The sequence below is a fragment of the Ammospiza nelsoni genome, chromosome 1 (assembly GCF_027579445.1).
Source record: "Ammospiza nelsoni isolate bAmmNel1 chromosome 1, bAmmNel1.pri, whole genome shotgun sequence".
In the NCBI taxonomy this organism is placed as follows: domain Eukaryota; kingdom Metazoa; phylum Chordata; class Aves; order Passeriformes; family Passerellidae; genus Ammospiza; species Ammospiza nelsoni.
In genome coordinates, this window is record NC_080633.1 from 48,564,561 (window position 1) to 48,582,687 (window position 18,127).

The 18,127-nt window shown below is 39.0% G+C and overlaps 1 protein-coding gene across 1 annotated transcript in view; it reads left to right on the forward strand.

Annotated features, from left to right (window-relative positions):
• Positions 1-17,781, forward strand: part of EPDR1 (ependymin related 1) — a 30,327-nt gene extending 12,546 nt beyond the window's left edge. Inside the window, exons 2-3 of the mRNA XM_059476683.1 lie at positions 13,589-13,797; positions 15,831-17,781. Coding sequence (XP_059332666.1) covers positions 13,589-13,797; positions 15,831-16,021 — 400 coding nt within the window. The 3' untranslated portion in view covers positions 16,022-17,781. The remainder of the gene's footprint in view (positions 1-13,588; positions 13,798-15,830) is intronic.
• Positions 17,782-18,127: the final 346 nt, after the last annotated feature.

An 18,127-nucleotide genomic window follows, 5' to 3' on the forward strand; every position in this document is an offset into this window, starting at 1 on the left:
AGTAGGTCACTTCACAAGGTATATACCTCATAGCCAGGTTATTGTAAGTTCCTAAATTCCTAAAGTAAGTCATCTAGTCCTCTGAAGAAGAAAACAATTGGTCACTAGAGATGTTCAGAGTACCCAGTCTGTCACTTAAGTTGTGCTAGCATAGTCAAGCCAAGTCAAAGTGACATACAGTCAGATGATATTCCAGGCACTGCCTCAAAAATGTAGGTACCACAGCTGCTTAGCTGGAGCCAGGTAGAGGGATCCATGGTGGGTCAAGTGGGACCCATGTCTTGTTGTGTTTTGGAAGTCTTAACACGTCTGAAACACAGTTTGGTTCTTTGGATTTCCTTCCTCTGAAAGAATGGAAAAAAATCAGCCTTACAAGCTTGATTCATGCCCCCAAATATGTGAATGCACTTCCAGGCTGCAAAACTCCATAGATTATTTTTGTAGATAGTTTTTGAGTTTTTTTTTTAATGTCCCTTAAAATATGAAAAGCAAAAGAACATCTCATCATTACAATATGTATATGATATTTACCAGGATCTTAGTACAGTGTATGAACAAGCATTAAGCATAAGGCATGAAGTCAGCTCAAATCATTAGCCCAAGCTGTCTGTAGTGAAGTAGCACATGTAGAAATCAAGTTTTAATCATAGCAGCCTCCAGGTACAATGCCATTGAGATACACCTGCAGTGCAGAGCACTGGGGCAGGCAGTAACAACATGAGCTTGGCTGGTGCAGAAGATTTTTCCATTCTCTCTCCCCCTGGTTGCTTCAGTAGCACCTCCCTCCCTCAGAAACCACTTTCCTATTCCCTGGATGAGTCCAACTACATGGTTAATGCAATGCAGGAAATGTGGGAGATCAAGTACTCCACACAATACAGCAGACCAGAAAACAAAGGGATAAATGAAAATGCTCCCAAGTTTTCTCATAAGCAAATTAATTTTTCTGAGTCTCCATACTCTCAGAGTTGTAGAATTTTTGTCCACTTAGCTGTAGCAAGAGAGTACATAAAAAGCCTTCCCAAAGGAGAGTTTTTATGACAAAAAGATGTTTCATATAATTTAGGTATTTCCAATTAAGGATATAAAGATATTCATTACTTTGCCTAAAAACAAGGCCCAGAACACTATAAGGGAGAAGAAAAATAAATATCACAAAGCACAGAATATGAAAAAGTTGTGTAAAACTTGTGGAAATATATTTTTGTGTAGGTGAGATTGCATAAAATGTTATGTTTACTTTTCAGCATCTCCTTTTGTTGCCCATTTGAGATAAGTTGATAGCCATGCTGGGTTTTAAACTTTTTTCAACTTATTTTTTCTTGTAAATGGAACACCTGGTGTAGCATCTGTAAAAATCAGTGAAACTTTTCTGGCTGATTTCACAAGACTTTGGGTCAGGTTCATGTATAATTTTGGAGAAGGAGTTATTGAGCCATATTTTTCTCTAATTACATAGCTGATGGATGGAAATTTCAAACAGCAGCAGTTACATGAGGATCTGCTCCTATGATGTGGAAAGAGCAATTGTCTCTTGACAGTTGGAAACATGAGGGATGAGGGAGAAAATCTGATGGGCAGAAAGTGATTTCTGCTCATATGCTTCTCTGGAGAGAGAATTCAGGAGTTTCTTATGCAGTCTTTGAATACAAAAAAAAGTGTCTAGTAATATTGGTCACCTCCATTTTGCAATGTTTACTCTGACAGACTGAATTTTAGAAAATAATAAATGCTATCCCTCTGAAAATTTTCCCTTTTTAGGTATCTTCATGTTGAATGCCCAAAATAGGAAGCTTTGGTCAGTTTTGAAAATTCTGCCCATTAAGTATATAAAATAATGCAATTAGAACAGCAAAAAACTGTAATATGCAAATATGATAGTGTGTAATTTTGAAATAATTTTAAAGTCATTTTCTCTTTTTAAAACGAGTTATGTTAATGTCTGTTATGATTATAGGAATGGTAAAGGAAAAGACTTTTAGCATGCACAAAAGTTCTAAATTCATATGATTAGGCAAAGATCAAAGAAAACTGTGGCTCCCTGTGTTGTGTGCATGTAGGACACTGGGCTCCATGTCAGGAAAACACCCCAAAATTAGGTAAACATACCAGCCTGCTAAAGACTTCAGTTTGTATTTGTGTCAGATTCTAAATGGTAAAGCTATTTTTGTCATGTTTTAAGCAGCATGGGTAGTCTAAACATGTTCAATAGGTCTAGTGACCTTTTCCCGAGTAATGGAAAACTTTCAGCTGTGCCAATGTAGTATATTTATACCAATATTATTTACAGGTCTTGCCCTCCTTGCTGCTGCTTCTTAGAACTGTCCTTGAATGAAAAATAAATGTGTCAGGGGTTTAATAAAATTGAAATAGCTATAAACATTCTTAAAAATAGAAATGTGTGCTTAACCATGATTCCTTTAGCTGATTGCAGTGTCTTCAGCAACTGTTGTTTCTGTGATGGACTAACAGATAACCTGGGAAATAGTTCTGTATCAAACACACTGATGTGGTCCTAATAACTTGAAGAGAAAGGTTTTGAAATGAATTTTCATCTTCTAATTACTTAGGTATTTTCAGCTCAGCTGATTTTTAAGGACATGCCAGTTTCTTGTGCTGCATCATGGCTATTGCTTACGGAGGTTTCCTACGAGCAGTAGGCTTGTGGTGACTGCTGAAAGCCACTCCCCACCCCCCCGAAGGTGGAAAAGTTGTTGCCATAACAAAAAGCACAATAACTCAATAGAGGACCAAAGAAAAACAGTTCTGTGAAGAGCAAGTTTAACAGATAGTTCAATCTTCTAATTATTCCCGTGAATGCTGGATGTGTTTCATTTGACACCTATCTCACCAGTCCTGATTTTAGGCACTATTTGTCTTTAATTCATTCAGGCACTGAAAACAGTGTGATGGTGTAATTAGAGATAATTGTGCAGGAAGACAGAGCTGAAGGTCACCAATGTGCAGGAGTGGCACCATCTCTGAAATCCCTGTGTGAAATAAGATGGAGCCCTCTGCTGAGACTCCTCAGAGAGTGCCACTATTGCATTTGAGAGGTCTCAGGAAGTCTTCCCCAAAGGTTGTTCACCATCTTTATGAAGGTAACAGTGTCAAGAATTCAGGTCTTATAATATCAGGATTTATTGATTGAGCTGGTCTGTTACAAAAAAAAAGACCAGCAGCCATCAGTATTCTCCAATCACTTACATGTAAGGCTGGGAAGGTCCCCAAGTTACCATATGACCTGTTCCTCCATCCTGGAGAAAAGCTTTACATCGGTTGTCCCTGATCCCTGATATTTTTACCAGCTCTTATAAAAGCTGGAGTATAAGAAGACAGACATTTTCAGAGTATTTCCTAAGTAAGCCCTTCTTGCTTCAGGTGACATGGAAAAAAGTTGGTATTAATTTTTACCTTTGATATACTGACCATCTTATCATCATACCTCAGTCTTGCTGTTGCAGACCAGACATGCTCAATTTCTTCATAGGTCCTGTTTCTTAAACATCCCACTGCCCTTGCTGTTCTCTGAACTATGTCCTATCTGTTTATCTGTTCCTTTAAGTGAGGCATCCAAAACCAGGAGCAACATCAGAATTCTGGTCTCATGAGGACTAAGCAGAGCAGAATAAATGACCTCCTAATGGACCCAGAACTGTAAACTTCCCTTTCTAAATCATCACTGCACCACTTCGCAGTGGGTATCTATGGAAGGATGGCAATATGCCATTTCCTTTACAACGATATAGCAATTAACATCTTCCCTAACTATATGTTTTCTTTCACACAGGCATTCCCTTCTTTTTCTTCTATTTTGCACACTTTCAGTCAGTTCCACCTGGAATTTTAACACACTGACACACTGTACTTGAATCCAGTCATTAATTTGTGCACTCACCTAACAGTATGACTTTTGATTGATAGCTGCTGAAGGAAGAAGAAAAAGATCTGCGCAAAGACTTCTGGTTGAAATGAAGTTATTTTTACCTTGGAGGTGGGGAGGATGAGTGTAGTTCCGTGCTATGATTTCATGTTGCGTGTATTTCCAGTGAAATGAATCTCCATCTTTCACAAAGTTTATTTAACAATAAGCCATACTCAGATCTTTGGATGGAGGTTGGAAAGTTGAAAAGTACTTAGCTTTCAAACTGTTGCATCTGATTATCTGGCCTGACTTCCAGACTCCCTTGAAAACAGTCACAGTCTTTTTATTTTTTTATATTGGATAGATATCAGAAAGACCTGAATCATCCCTCTTAAGGAAAGCATTGCAGATGGAAGGTGGAAATCATTATGTCTTGGGATAGCAATCTGGTACAAGTACATATCCTCACAAATTTTCCAGAGAATATTCCATTATGAAATAAAAGTTTGATCTATCAGAATAAGGACCTCATCCCCATCTGTTCCAAAGGGCAATCTGTTCCTCAGACTGCTTCATGATTACTTTTACTGCAGGAATGCATACTGAAAAGCAACTAACTGGCCAAGTGTATGCCTGATGGGATTTACAATCTCGATGAAGATCATTATAGGGCTCCTGAAATGCATGTAATCCCTGTTCATGGTATATGAAGATCCTTCTCTGTTTTTAAACAGAAGTTGACATGTAAGAAGCTGCAGTACCCAGTTCTAGTTGAAAAAATATTTTTTCTCTTTTATTATTATTTTATTCTTAAATATGTATGTGAAAAAGGGAGAGTATTTTAATTTAGTTAAGGAACTTCATTCTTCTATGCCTTTCTGATATGAAAATAGATACTTTCATAGGGGGCAGAGTTAACATCCAGTTTAATATTCTGTCTCACACCCTGGTTAAGAGAAAGATGTGAAAACCAAATAAATCTGACAAGTAGAATCATTAAGTTATTTGTGTTGTAAATTACTTTTAGGATCATTGAGTCCAAGAGTTAAATTAACAACAAAGCCACCACTAAATCAAGCACCACATCCTCAGGTCTTTTAAATACCCCCTGGGATGGTGACTCAGCCACCCTGCTGAGTTTGTTATGATGCTGGAAGAAATTTTTCCAAATACCCAATCTAAACCTCCTCTGGCACAACTTCAAGCCAATTTATCTTGTCTTCTCACTTGTTCCTTGCGAGAAGACACTGGCACCTACCTGGCTGCAACCCCGTTTCTGGAAGTTGTAAAGAGCAATAAGGTCCCTCCTGAGCCTCCTTTTCTCCAGATGCCTAAGCTGCCCCCCCATAAGCTTTGTGCTCTAGACCTTTCAGCAGCTCCATTTCCCTTCTCTGGACACCCTCCAGCCCCTCAATGTCCTTGTAGCGAGGGACCCAGAACTGAACACTGTTTTAAGTGCAGCCTCACCCGGGCTGGGTGCAGCGGGGCTGTCCCTGCCTTGATCACCCTTGCTGATCCAAACCAGGATGCCACTGGCCTTCTTGGGCACACTCCTGGCTCATGTTCAGTTTGCTGACAACCAGCACACCCTTGGCCGATTTCCAGCCGCTCCTCCCCCAGCCTGAAGTGCTCCCTATGGTTGTTGTGACCCAAGTGCAGGAGCCAGCTCTTGCCCTTGTTGCCCTTATACCATTAGCTTCAGCCCATTGATGCAGCCTGTCCAGATCCCTCTGTAGAGCAATTGTACCCTCCAACAGATCAACAGCACTCCTGCCCAGCTTGATGTCATTTACAGATTTATTGAGGGTGCACTTGATCTAGTTCATGGATAAAGATACTAAACAGGACTAGCCTCAGTTATGAGCCCTTGGGAACACCACTCATCACTGGTCACCAGCTGGATTTAACTCCGTTCACCACCACCCTTAGATCCACGCTTTTCAGACAGTGTTGAACCCAGCGAACAGTGCACCCATACAAACTACAGGTAGCCAGTTCCTTCAGGGTAATGCTGTGGATAATGGTGTCAAACACTTTACTAAAACCCAGGAATGCATCAATATCCTTTCCCTCATCCCCTGAACGGATCACCTTATCCTAGGAGGTTGGGTTGGCCGAGGAAGATCTGCCTTTCATAAACCCCTGAGGGCTGGACCCAATTTTGCTCATATTGCATAATGCACCTCAAGGTGATCGGCTCCATGACCTTTCATGGCACTGACATCAGGCTGACAGGCCTGTAGTTCCCTCTATCCTCCTCCTTGCCCTTCTTGCAGATGAAATCACATTTGCTAACTTCCAGTCAACTGTGACCTCCTGAGTGAGCCAGGACTGCTGGGAAATGATGGAAAGTGTCTCGGTGAGCAATTGTGTGCACTCCCTCAATACTCTTGGGTGGATCCCATCCAGTACACCCTGTTGGCCTGCCCTGGCCTCTACTGCTCCCTGTGGGGCATTTATACATGCTAGGGGCGCTTGGCCGCCATTGCTCCTGGCCTTGCCCATGTTCCGCCAGCCCTTGTGGCATAAGCTGCGGGCTCCTGGCTGGCCTACAAATGTAAAATTAAAAACAGGAAGACAGGTACGTCTTTTATGTTTGAGTATGTTTTTTTCCTTTTTTGAGATACTCTCAGTCATTGTAACCATGCTTTTTCTGGCTCTTTACATGCTAAATTTCTGTTTCCTATTTCTCACGTCTTTACAACCTCACAGAGAGCCTTAAAATAATTGCACTCTCAAAAGAGCGTTTCCAAGTCTCCGTTTTGAGCATCAGCTCTTCCAATTATTTACTTCCCTTCTTCATATAGCACAAAGAGGGTGAGAAATGTAATAAATAAATTCTAATGTACCTCTGTCATTTCCCTCTTTATTATTTCATCTTTCCTAAGGTTGTTTGTATATACTGAGAGGTGAGTCCTGGCCTTCCTCAGTCTTTTTGGTCTCTTCTAAGCCCTGCTGTGATTTTCCAGTAACCTTTATTAACTTACTCATGGAAGAGTCATTGTACTAGACTTTTTTACAAACCCATAACAGGAAAATAATCTCTGACCTCAAGTATATTTTGATATTGTGTGGTTCTGCTATTATATACCATATTCCCTAGGAGGAGATTCCATTGATTCACTGGAAAGCATTATGGTATGCTGGCCACATCTTCCATTCCTTTCCTTTTGAGCTGCATTGTTGCCTACTGAGGGCTCCAGTTACGAATATACTGTTACTTATGGAAACAGACAGATGCTGTCTATTAAGGGCAATGCATCTTGTAGCCTCTTGCTTTATTGTTTTTCTGAATTTCAACTTCAATTGTAGTGCATTGTTCTCAGGGCTTTGACTTTGTGGATTATTTAGAAGTGTCAAATAGCCAAAAAGGGACAGCAAAGAAAACAGGCTTCTTGCTGAAGAGCTGATTTTCCCTTAGTGTTTGCCAAAATAACTAATCTAATTTATGGGAAAACAAAATAATAAGAAATTGCATAATTTTTTATTGAGTTTCATAATTAAAGTCACAAAAGTATCTCATTCTTTAGCTGGTGTAGCTTTGACTTTGCAGCTCTTGATTCCTGTATTTAAGGTTCTCTTTCTACACAAACTGCATTATTAACAGGACTTAAATTGGCTAATTCTCTGTGCTTCAGAAACTAGTAGTGTGGTCAAAGTTCCTCATATACCTTGTTAATTAGATACCTGGTACAGGGAGCTTGATCTCCTTGAAAGTTTTTTTGAAAATGAGCCTTTACAATCTGTGAGTGATTTAAGTCAGACTAAAAGATGCTGCTTTTACACAATATCACATTACATTTACTGTCACATGTATTGGCACAGTCCTGTATTTGTACAATATACCATAGTCCTGCACCACTGCCAAACATGTGAGATCAAATATGGTAAATGACTGTTGTTCTTGAGGTCTGATATACCAGAAGAAAAACACAAGTCTGAAATTACCGAAAACTTAATGGGAAAGAGGAAAGGAGTTCCCAGAAATATACTAAAAAACGAATGCTTGTCCCTTTTGAAATGAGCTTGCCAGATCCTTCCAAAAGCAGATGAGTGTTCTTGACCTGATGGGTGTTTATCAACTGTCTGCATGTCTGCTTGGCAGCGTTGTTCCCTTGAACGATTCTTGATCTGAGGACCTGAGAAGATGGGGTTATGTAGTCACACTTCTAGTAAAGGTTCCCATTCTCCCACTCTATTTTCAGAAAAAAATTTGTAATAAAGAGTGGTAACATTGTGAGGTACTTTATCAAGAGGATACAAGATGCCTCAAGAATTAAATATATGGATGTACCTATCTGTGCACACTAGACCAGACAGTTTGGGATATCTGTAGGGCAATTTCTTCTAGTCAGATGTGGGGTTAGCTCCTTTTGAAATGTTTAACAGTGTCTTTTTACAAAGAGAACTGGCAAAGAATTAAGTAGTACCACAAAGGCAGACACATGCTTCAAGTGTTCATTTAATCACCAAAGTAAAGTTAACTTGCAAATAATTGTAGTGACCTCTGTTTGACATATCAAATAGCAAATACTGTTTCTTGCTGAGTAATACAGAATCTCAGATACAAATAATGCATAAAATTTTGCTTCCATTTTTCAGTAGCTTTATACTACTAGGTAATATAAGTCCTGGATTACATGAATGAGAGTTTTAAGGTTACAATAGCTACAGCTGGGAAATCTGAATCAACAGGTTAAAGCCCTAGGTTCATGAAACCCCAGTACACCTTTTCAGTAAGGTTTGTTTTACCATTTTTTCAGCGTTTTTTTGGGGCAGGATTAGTGGTTTGGTTCTTTGTTAACACAATGCCTCACACAACTGGTTTGTGATCACAGATTTGTGTCTCTCCAATACTACAGCAGTCAAAGGAGAATAATAAACAGCATTTTAAGGCTCTGGTACTGTAGGTTGATTGTCCAAAGCCACAGAGCCAAATTATGCAGAGGCAGATTTAGCACAGAAAGAGTTTTTATTACCCAGTCTCAATCTCAGACCATTATTTTGCTTCTCTCTAGCAAATGACCTTGTCTGATATTATTGAATACATCACATGGGTCTGGCCAGGCCACTAACAGCACCTCTGCTCCTCTGAGTCACTACAAAGGCAGTTGGACAGCAAGCAGCTGCTTTCTTCTTGGTTTGGCTCTCACAGGGAAGCCCTTGGAAGTGCAGAAGTAAACCTTGGGAGTCAGGCAGATGTGTTAGGTGATGGGCAGGCTAGCAGGCTTCAGGGCTGGGAAGGACCCAGCATAGGATGCAGACTGAGCACCTGAAAAAGATCTGGTAGCATGATCTTAACATTAATGACTTTTTTTTCTGAGAAATGTTGAAAAATAGTTCACTGTTATGAATTACATTATTAACATGCAAAAAATCACCTATTCAGAAGACAAGTTTATTAGTTCAGGCCTTTGTGAGGGTCCAGGACCCTTTATGTTACCTGGGCTATGTCCTGAGAGGGACCTCTGCCTATGTCCCCAGATTTCATGAGGAGTCTTAGAGCTGGGACAATATTTGGATGACAGCAGTACATCTTTAACACCTTGTGATTGTGTGATTCTGTGGGTTTCTGGCTTTGTATTTAACTCACTTGGTCTCTTATTCAGAAAAATGCTTTCCTTAGCTTGGGAGAAGAAAGTACTGAACCCAGCTTGTATCCCACCTATCTGACATGATTGCTTCCAGCAAAATCAATGGAATTATTTGTGCAGGATATAGTCCAGAGTTAAGAAATTCTTCAAAGCATGGGAGCAAAAACATGTGTGTCTTTATATGCTGGAATTCATCCATTTTCAGACAGAGACAAAGGGAGTATTAAGGATCATGAGAGAGTCCCATAGTGTACAATGGGGTGAGGCATAGGGCAGGGTAGGGTGGAATAGGATAGGAAAGGAAGAGAAACAATCTCAGTCAGGCAAGTAGGATAATTGTCCAAGTGACTTCTTCAAATCTGTTTCAAGGTGCCTGTTTGAGGCCTAGTTGGGGCACTTCCTTTTAGGTTGGGACTTTTTTGAAATTACAATTTAATTCAATTATTATAAAAATAATATTAGAAGTGAGTGCAGGCTGCAAATACATTACATTTTTCTGAAAAAACAAACTAATTAAAAATAATTTCCTCTCCTGTTTCTTTGCCAAGACCTATTTTCAGGACTCTGTGCTTCCCCTCAAGAAGCCAATAAAATATCAGGCACCTAAAACAAATAGAGGCAGTACACTCAGGACTTGGCTGGTTAAAAACAAGAAGAGAAAATATTTCTTATTTTAATTTTTTTTTATTATCATTTTTATATTCGTGTACATTTTGCTATTAATTTTGGCTGGTAAGTACTTCTCTTTATAAAACAACAACTTAACCATTCACTTTTCATGTGCTGTTAAACTCAGATCCTGTGTAATCTTAGGTTTCTGTGCTGGCTATTTCCAGGACACAGAGCAATTCTCTATGAAGCTGGGATGTGAGGCACATCTGGGTTGATCAAGGACAGTTAAATCTTGCCCCTGCTTACCCAGGGCTGTCATGCACAGTCAGCAGAACGATGTTTTCTGCCGATCTCCTCTCGTGTGCCTGCCCCCACAGAGGCAGAGTTCTTCCCAGCAGCACATCAAGGTGTAGGACTGGTGTCTCCTACACATATGATCAATCCACCTCTCCCAGAACCAAAAATCTCAGTGGTGGAGCCTCTTACTCTCCAGAATGGCTGTCAGAGAGATTATTAGTGCTGAGTTTGATTTGTTTGGATTTTCCTCATTTTTGTTTACTTCGGTGTTTCATAATGGCCCTTTTGCTGTCTGCGGGATTGTTAAATATGCAAGTAAAATTTCTGTGTGAATTAAGGTTTAAGTGAGGATTTAAAATAAAAATGTAACAGTTTTATTTTTATTCCTATTAGTTTTTAATGCTTTTCTAATACATTGGGGTTTTGTGTTCTTTTACAAAATCACTGTTTTATCACTCAGATGCCTCAAACATGGTGATAGATTCCTCTGTAAGGCATCTCCCATCCCACTTTTATGGGAGCTGCTGGGCAGCCAGCTGAAGAGTAGTTGGGTCAGTAGGCTCTCTTTGAAAACACATAAATAAATGTATTTTAGTGTTCTTGTATGTTCTCTGGACCAAATGTGATCTAAAAGTTTTGTGTGTCCATATGTGATCTCAGGTTGGGTTTATGTAAGAAACGAGTTTAAAAAGATATTGAATTCTTCATTAGCACATCATGACTGTGCAAACCTTGCCTTTGACTAAGAAAATGACAGGCAAGTTTAGGTTGGTGAAAGTCATGGCAAAAGCAGGAATATTATAAGATATGGGCAGGAGAATGATTTACCATGGGGAAGGTCATATGTAGCGTTGCAGTTTGTCAGTTTCTTTACACGAGTCTTGTCAGTGTGGGGGAGGTTCCCAGTTTCAGGACAAGCTACCTTCCATGTTTTGCAGGGTTTTGGGTGAGAGCTGGGCCCCAATTTACATCATGTCAGCTTCCTTGTCCCATTTTATATTCTCCTTCACTGTTCAATTTGGCTAAGGCCATTTAGCCTTACTGTGTTTACATGCATGCAGAATAAATGATGCTCTCAAGAAGTGGTGGGAATGTTGCTCAGATGCTTTTAACCATGCTGAGACACTTCTTATTATGCAACCTTTAAATGCCACAGTGTCAGTGGTGGGTGAAGTTATTGCTGTCTGGTACAATTGTGCATTGCAAAAATTAAAATTGTAAATTGTTTTGGTTTCGACCCTATTTTATGTAAACTTTGCATCCTCCCCAAAGAATGTGAAGACTGCAAAGAGAAACATGCAGGAGTTGGGAAATAGAGAAGGATCTGGTCTTGCTTTTGTGCATCTCTTCAATTGCATTAATTATGCAGTGTTTTCTACCAGCTTCCCATCTTTCTGATGGCACAGGATGAGCAGTGTTAGGGACTAGAATCAGATTTTTGAAGCAGAAGATACCTGTGTCCAAAGACACCTAATCCTTCTTTTTTTGCAGGAAATGGAGGCAGCATCATGAATGAAAAAAGGAAATACAGATGGGGAAAGATGAAGCTGTTCCCTTCCTTTTCTCTAGAGTCACTGCATAACAGTAACCTGTAGCCAAGTATTTGCGCTGAGATATTCAAGGGAAGTCTCTGATAATGAATGCAGAGTTTTGGAGGGTTTAGAAAGTGACCCCGTTAAGTCCTTTGCAAAAGATGCAGAGCGCGCATGATGATGATTTCAGATATGCTTTGAACAACTTCTCATCTGATTGGTAGTGTAAAGTACCCTGGAGAAGTTAAATTTCTGCTATTTCCAGCTAAGTGTTCAAGATCAGCTGATACTTCTGATAATTTTGATATTCTGTTTCTGTCTGGCTTTGTGCACAGTTAAAAGGTAAGGACCATACCACCTCCTTTTTGAGGGTATGGAAGCAATGTCACAGTACTGGTGGTAGACAAGACCACTGTAAAAAGAAACTAGATGAAAGTGTGTCACAGACATCTTTTCATTAAAATCCTTTCGTTAGGATTTTTTCCTGCTGAAGCTGAGAAGTTTCAACAACAAATGTAAACAATGGTTATCTGTTGCTGTGGAATGCAACAGGTGCACCTGTGATTGGCCCATGTTGGATGTGTATAATTAGTGGCCAATCAAGGACCGAGCTCTCTCTGGGACAGAGTCGGAGAGAGCTCCTTTGTTATTCATTCTTTTCTGTTAGCTTAGCTAACCTTCTGAGAACTTTTCCTTTTATTTCCTTTTAGTATAGTCATAATGTAATATATATATGTATCATAAAATAATAAATCAAGCCTTCTGACCATGGAATCAACATTCTCATCTCTCTCTTCACCTCAAAACCCTTGTGACCACCATCACAAAAGTGTCCATATAAATGTTTATCATCTCTCCTCAGAGCTTGGCTTGGTCACTTCATACTCATTAGAAGATTGGTATTAAATCCTTATTAACTATCCATGCTGGTGACTTCACCTTCTCGCCTCTCAAGCTCATTGAGCTCCACACCTCTCCTTATCTCTGCCTTGCTGTTTTGCTCTCTGCTTTTTCTTTTCACTCCGTCGTGGGAGAAACTGTGCCTTATGGAGGGTGACCCTCTCAGTTCTGCACTTGGGACCATGTACTTCCCCCTTCACTCCCATGCCCCACTTAAGCTGTCTGTGCCATGGAGAAACATCTGTGAGGATGGCAGATACTACATCTAACCAGTACACAGGAAGGCTCTACCGTATTCGTGCAGAAGTGAATCTATACCACCTATGCAAACAGATTTTTTTAAAAGGCTTATAACTTAGCCAAATCTGGGCAACTTTTAATAAAAACTTTTCCACTGCCAAAGTTTTAAGTCCTTTCTCCAAAACATGGAGGCACTGGAGCTTTTTAATGAAACAGTTATTTAAAAAAAAAAACCAAAACAAAACTAGGAATAATAACATGTTTTTCTCTCAGTTGTTCTCAGAAAAGTTGTTCTGTTGTTCTCAGAAATGGCTGAACCAGTTCAGCCTGATTTATTTATTTTGGAAAGAATCAGCTGAGACAAACTTTTAGCATGGGAAATTTCAGCCCAACTGGTTAGCATTTCTCAAAGTTTGGCAAGGTTAAATGCAAGTGGAAATGTTCTTACGCTGACAAGTCAAAGGCAAGCTTACATATCAGCAATGTTCCTTGCTTGGGATAGAAAAAGACTATATGTATTTATTAATTGCTTTTTCTTAATGTTTCAGGTTCTTTGAGTATATATTGCTCTACAAAGATGCAGTGATGTTTCAGATTGAACAAGTTACAAAGCTTTGCTCAAAGATTGCTCTGACAGAGCCCTGGGATCCATATGATATTCCTGCCAATTCAACTTACGAAGATCAGTACTACATTGGGGGACCTGGAGATGAAGTTATGGTACAGGAATGGTCTGACAGAAAACCAGCCAGGAAATGTATGTGCATGCTTTTGTTTTATTTAATAATAATCAATGTCTCTGCTGCACAGGGAAAAATAAAATTATTCATGCTTCATCCCAGGTTTCCATATTTCCATAGAGTTCTCTGGAAGAAGTAATGAAAGTGCCCTGTGCACAGAATATCATTTTAATAGCAATAGTTTTTTAGGAAAATTTCATATTTCAGCAGGATTAAATATATTCAGAGGACTTGATTGTGTTGTATTTGGTATCATACAGAGTTTGGCATGGAACAGCATCATTTTGTGTCTGAATCTGGCAGCCTGTATGCAAAATTTACCTAGAGAAGAATTGGTACTCTAATTAGGGGCACACTCAAGCTAGAGTCTATAACAGAAACAGAGCAGGTGTCAGTGTTTGTCCTACACATGGTTCTGCAGCCATTGAAATCCTTAATATATGATTAAATTTTGTTGTCCTCTGTACTGGTCAGAAATATCTTCTCACAAGGCTTAGTCCTGCACTTGGCAGCTGAGCACTTGCATCATAAAAGAAAGGAGGCTGAATTTTCCAAGGTACAGTATGCTAGATTTTGAACGCACAGAAATTTATTAGCACTTTGGCTTCAATTTCGTCTATGGTTTATTGATGACCTAGACAACTATAAAAATAATTTTAAAACCTCCATGAAATTTATGAGAGTATTCAGCTAGTACAATACTTATGGTTATGGACATCTAATATATAGGCTGGTTACGAACTTGAACATTTAGCTGGAGGAAAATATTTCTTTCTTGAATAAAAGTAGAACAAATGAAGTGGAGAATGAAGGATAAGATCATTAGACCTCTGTAACTAGGTTGATATATCCTCTGGTATTCTGCAAGAGGCAAATTATCACTCACTCCAATAACTTTTTTTTTCCCCATATCTGATATTTTGAATTTTTGTGGAATTTTATATCCAGATACATTGAATTAATGTGTGGTTTTTATCCTGTATTATTTTGTTTCTCCTGTGCTTTTCTGTATGATCATTCATAAACATAATGTCTGAAAGTTACTTATCTACCTTTCAGCTAGTATTGGTTTGAATTGTAAAAATTATATTTCTTTTGCAATTAAAAAAGTTTTAGGGGAGATACAGGCTACTTTGGTAGCATCATATTTAACCATGATTTTTTATTCTAAATTCTGAGAGAAGGCTTGTTTAGTAAAAGGTTGCCTCCATTTCTGTGTACTCAAAACCATATTAATTAAGGTCAGAATGTTTTTGGTATATTAGCATCCTCAAAAGAGGTATATTCAAATATTGCTTAGCTTGGCATCCTTTCTTTGAATACAGTATAAGTGTGTTTCATGTCACCATTTATTTATTTCTGGTAATGTGGTTGTGCTACAGCCTATGACACAAAACTGAAAGCACTGAAAATAAGTGTGTGTGATTGCTACTATGTGGGAGAAAATAAGTGTTCTTGGGACTAGAAAAATTTGTTACAGACATTCCTCAGAGGAACTGATTTATGATCAGTAGGTAATTTTAACATTGTGAGTTTCTGCTATCAAGAGATCTAAGATGTGTAAAACAATGGGATGGACTATGATTGAAGGGGTAATGAATGATCACAGAAATAAAATAATAAAAAGGGAGATAAATAATAAAAGAGAGATAAAAGCAAAAGGCATTCAAAGGACACCACTTGAGTGGTATTACTGCCACTGCCTAAACAGCATAGTGGAAAAGGTAGAGGTGATGACGGAGAACAGAAGGGAAATAGAGCAAGGGAACACCTCTGAGGTTAGCGCACTGTGGAATTAAACTGAAGTTAAAAAAGGTACACAGATTTGCTGCATCACATTCTGGAAGAGATCAGCATTGAGTGTAGTCTCGAGATAATGAACCGCTAGAAGTGTTTGAAAATAATAGGAATTTTTAAAAAAATTAAATTATAATGGGAATCTGAATACACAATGTTAAACAGAAGCAATGAGTTAAAAGAGACGGACATCATCATGACCCATTCATCTTGTCTGGTCACCTAAAGCAGTCACATTTCTGGTTGTTTGCAGTGGAATCCTGGGTCGGCGTTTACACCGTCAAGGACTGTTACCCAGTACAGGAAACCTACACCAAGAACTACAGCGTGACAACCTCCACTCGCTTCTTCGACATCCACCCGGGCATTGCAGACCCCTCCGTGTTCACCCCACCCAGCACCTGCCAGACAGCCCAGCTGACGAGGATGAGAGAGGAATGCTGATTATGGACACTGGCTGCCCTGGGCAAACACGTGTTAGCCAAGAGGATGGTTATTGGTAGTCAGTTGTTGACATCTAAGCTGATTTTTCAAACCTAACTGCTCTCTGTGGAATTTGTAAGTTTTCGCTTGAGAGAGAACATAAGCATATAACTGAGTAAAATGTATAAAACAAAAGATACCTTTCGATCACATTAATCTTCTCAGTGATGCACTTGCAGTATTATGTAGTTACCATTAAGATAATATTTCTAGATACTATGTATTTAATGTTGATTTTCCTTTTGCAAAGATTTCATTATTTTTTCAAGAAGACAAAGCATAGGCAGACAGCAGAAATGGTACTGTCTAGAAGAAAAAGCTAAATTTTGCTGTCATTCTTCTTGTTACTTCTAGAGACTTGAAGGGAAAGATCACCTGTGTAAAACCTCATCCCTAAGTGAAAAATATAATTTTAAATTATACGCATCAAAATTGTGTAAATTTGTTCTTTTGGTTTTATTTTGCTTTGTGTTCTGTTTTGGTTGTTTTTTTGGGGTTTTTTTTCTGCTCTTCAGGAAGCTGGTAGTCAATTTTTGAACTAAGTTTTGTTCTTTCTGAAAAGAAACTGGAGTACCTTTATTCATTTGCTGACATGCAAAAAATACTTTTCTGTTTCTTGGGAGAATGGTGTGAATGGAAGGGAAGGAGGGAGAGGTATACCTTCAAAAAGAAGTAAGCCAATGTTTTTTGTGCATCTCCCTTTTGGAGAAGGCTTTCCAGTAGGGTGTGGTGAGACAATTTTCAGTCAAATTTTACTTCAGCACTCACTTTTCAAGGCAACACCAGTTTTAACCTATGGAAAGGGATTAAACGGTTCTGCACTCTAAACGGCTTTAATGTTTTGTAACTACTTTCAACAGTCTTCACTCAGGGTGTGGAAACACCTTCATAATTCCAGGGAGGTTTGAAAAGAGAAAAGCTGTTCTTTGTGCATAGTTAGTGAAGGCTGAATTAGCGTTCACACAGCGCCTGGTAGTTGGGATGGAGAGAAAGACAGAGCCTGTGACCTGTGTGGAGAGATGGGAGGGAGGAATGGGAGGCACAGATTTCAGATGTCCTCTTGCGGTGTGGCAGCGAGACACTACAATCTGAGCAGATCCATTGATGCCTGTTTTATTTGCTGTTTCATCAGCATCTCAATCTTATTTTTTCCACATAACCAAAAAAGTGCAGGGTGTGCACAGATTTTGCATTAGAAAATTCAAACCAATCCCTTATGCACCTTTGATACTCTCACACACACATATTGGGTAGTTTGCTCCAGAAGTCATCTGGCTGTAAACTGATGTAAACACTGGGGAGTTTGGTGTCTCCAGAGGAGAGATGTTGGGCAGGCTTTTAGTGCTTTATATACTCATAGCTTTTTGTACGTAAGCAAGTGGGACAGTGGTTGTTTTTCTTTCACAGTTGTGGTCAAAATGGCATTTTACTTTGCCCCATGCCTAATGAAAGCACATATATATACTGGTTAAAATTTAGCTAGTTCATTAAAACTTTCTCTTGGAACAAGCCATTTCACTGAAACACGCTAGTGGAGAGAAGGATTGGGTTTCCTTGAATTTAGAGTGCATTCATTCTGCACTCGCCTTCTGTATTTTTTGTGTGACACTCTAAATGCTAACTGCATATTGTTCTCATTAGGACAATGATTAGCATGCATTTCTTAATATGTGTCCTGTTAGAATCTGGAAAATATAATAAATCTGGCTAGCAAGCATGAAGCTGTGGTACTGAATCGTTTGGGATGGCTTTGTTGCGGTCGAGCAGATAGCTGGGTAATCAGGGTGTCTGTATTATGTTTTGCTGACAGTGATACAGTTTCTAGCAATAGCATTAAGTGTTCCTTTAAATATGAATTTGCAAATTTGCAAAAGTCTGGTACACAAAAGTGCTTTAAAATTTTTGCCCTGACTTGCAGGGCAATTTTATATGGCTAAATATGTTCCTCTAAAACAATGCTGTTGTCTTCATATTTATGCTCTACAAATCTAACACAGAGAGTTGTCAAAGAGATATCAAGCAGCAAAATTTAGGATTGCGTATTTTGAATTAGCCACAAAACCAAAT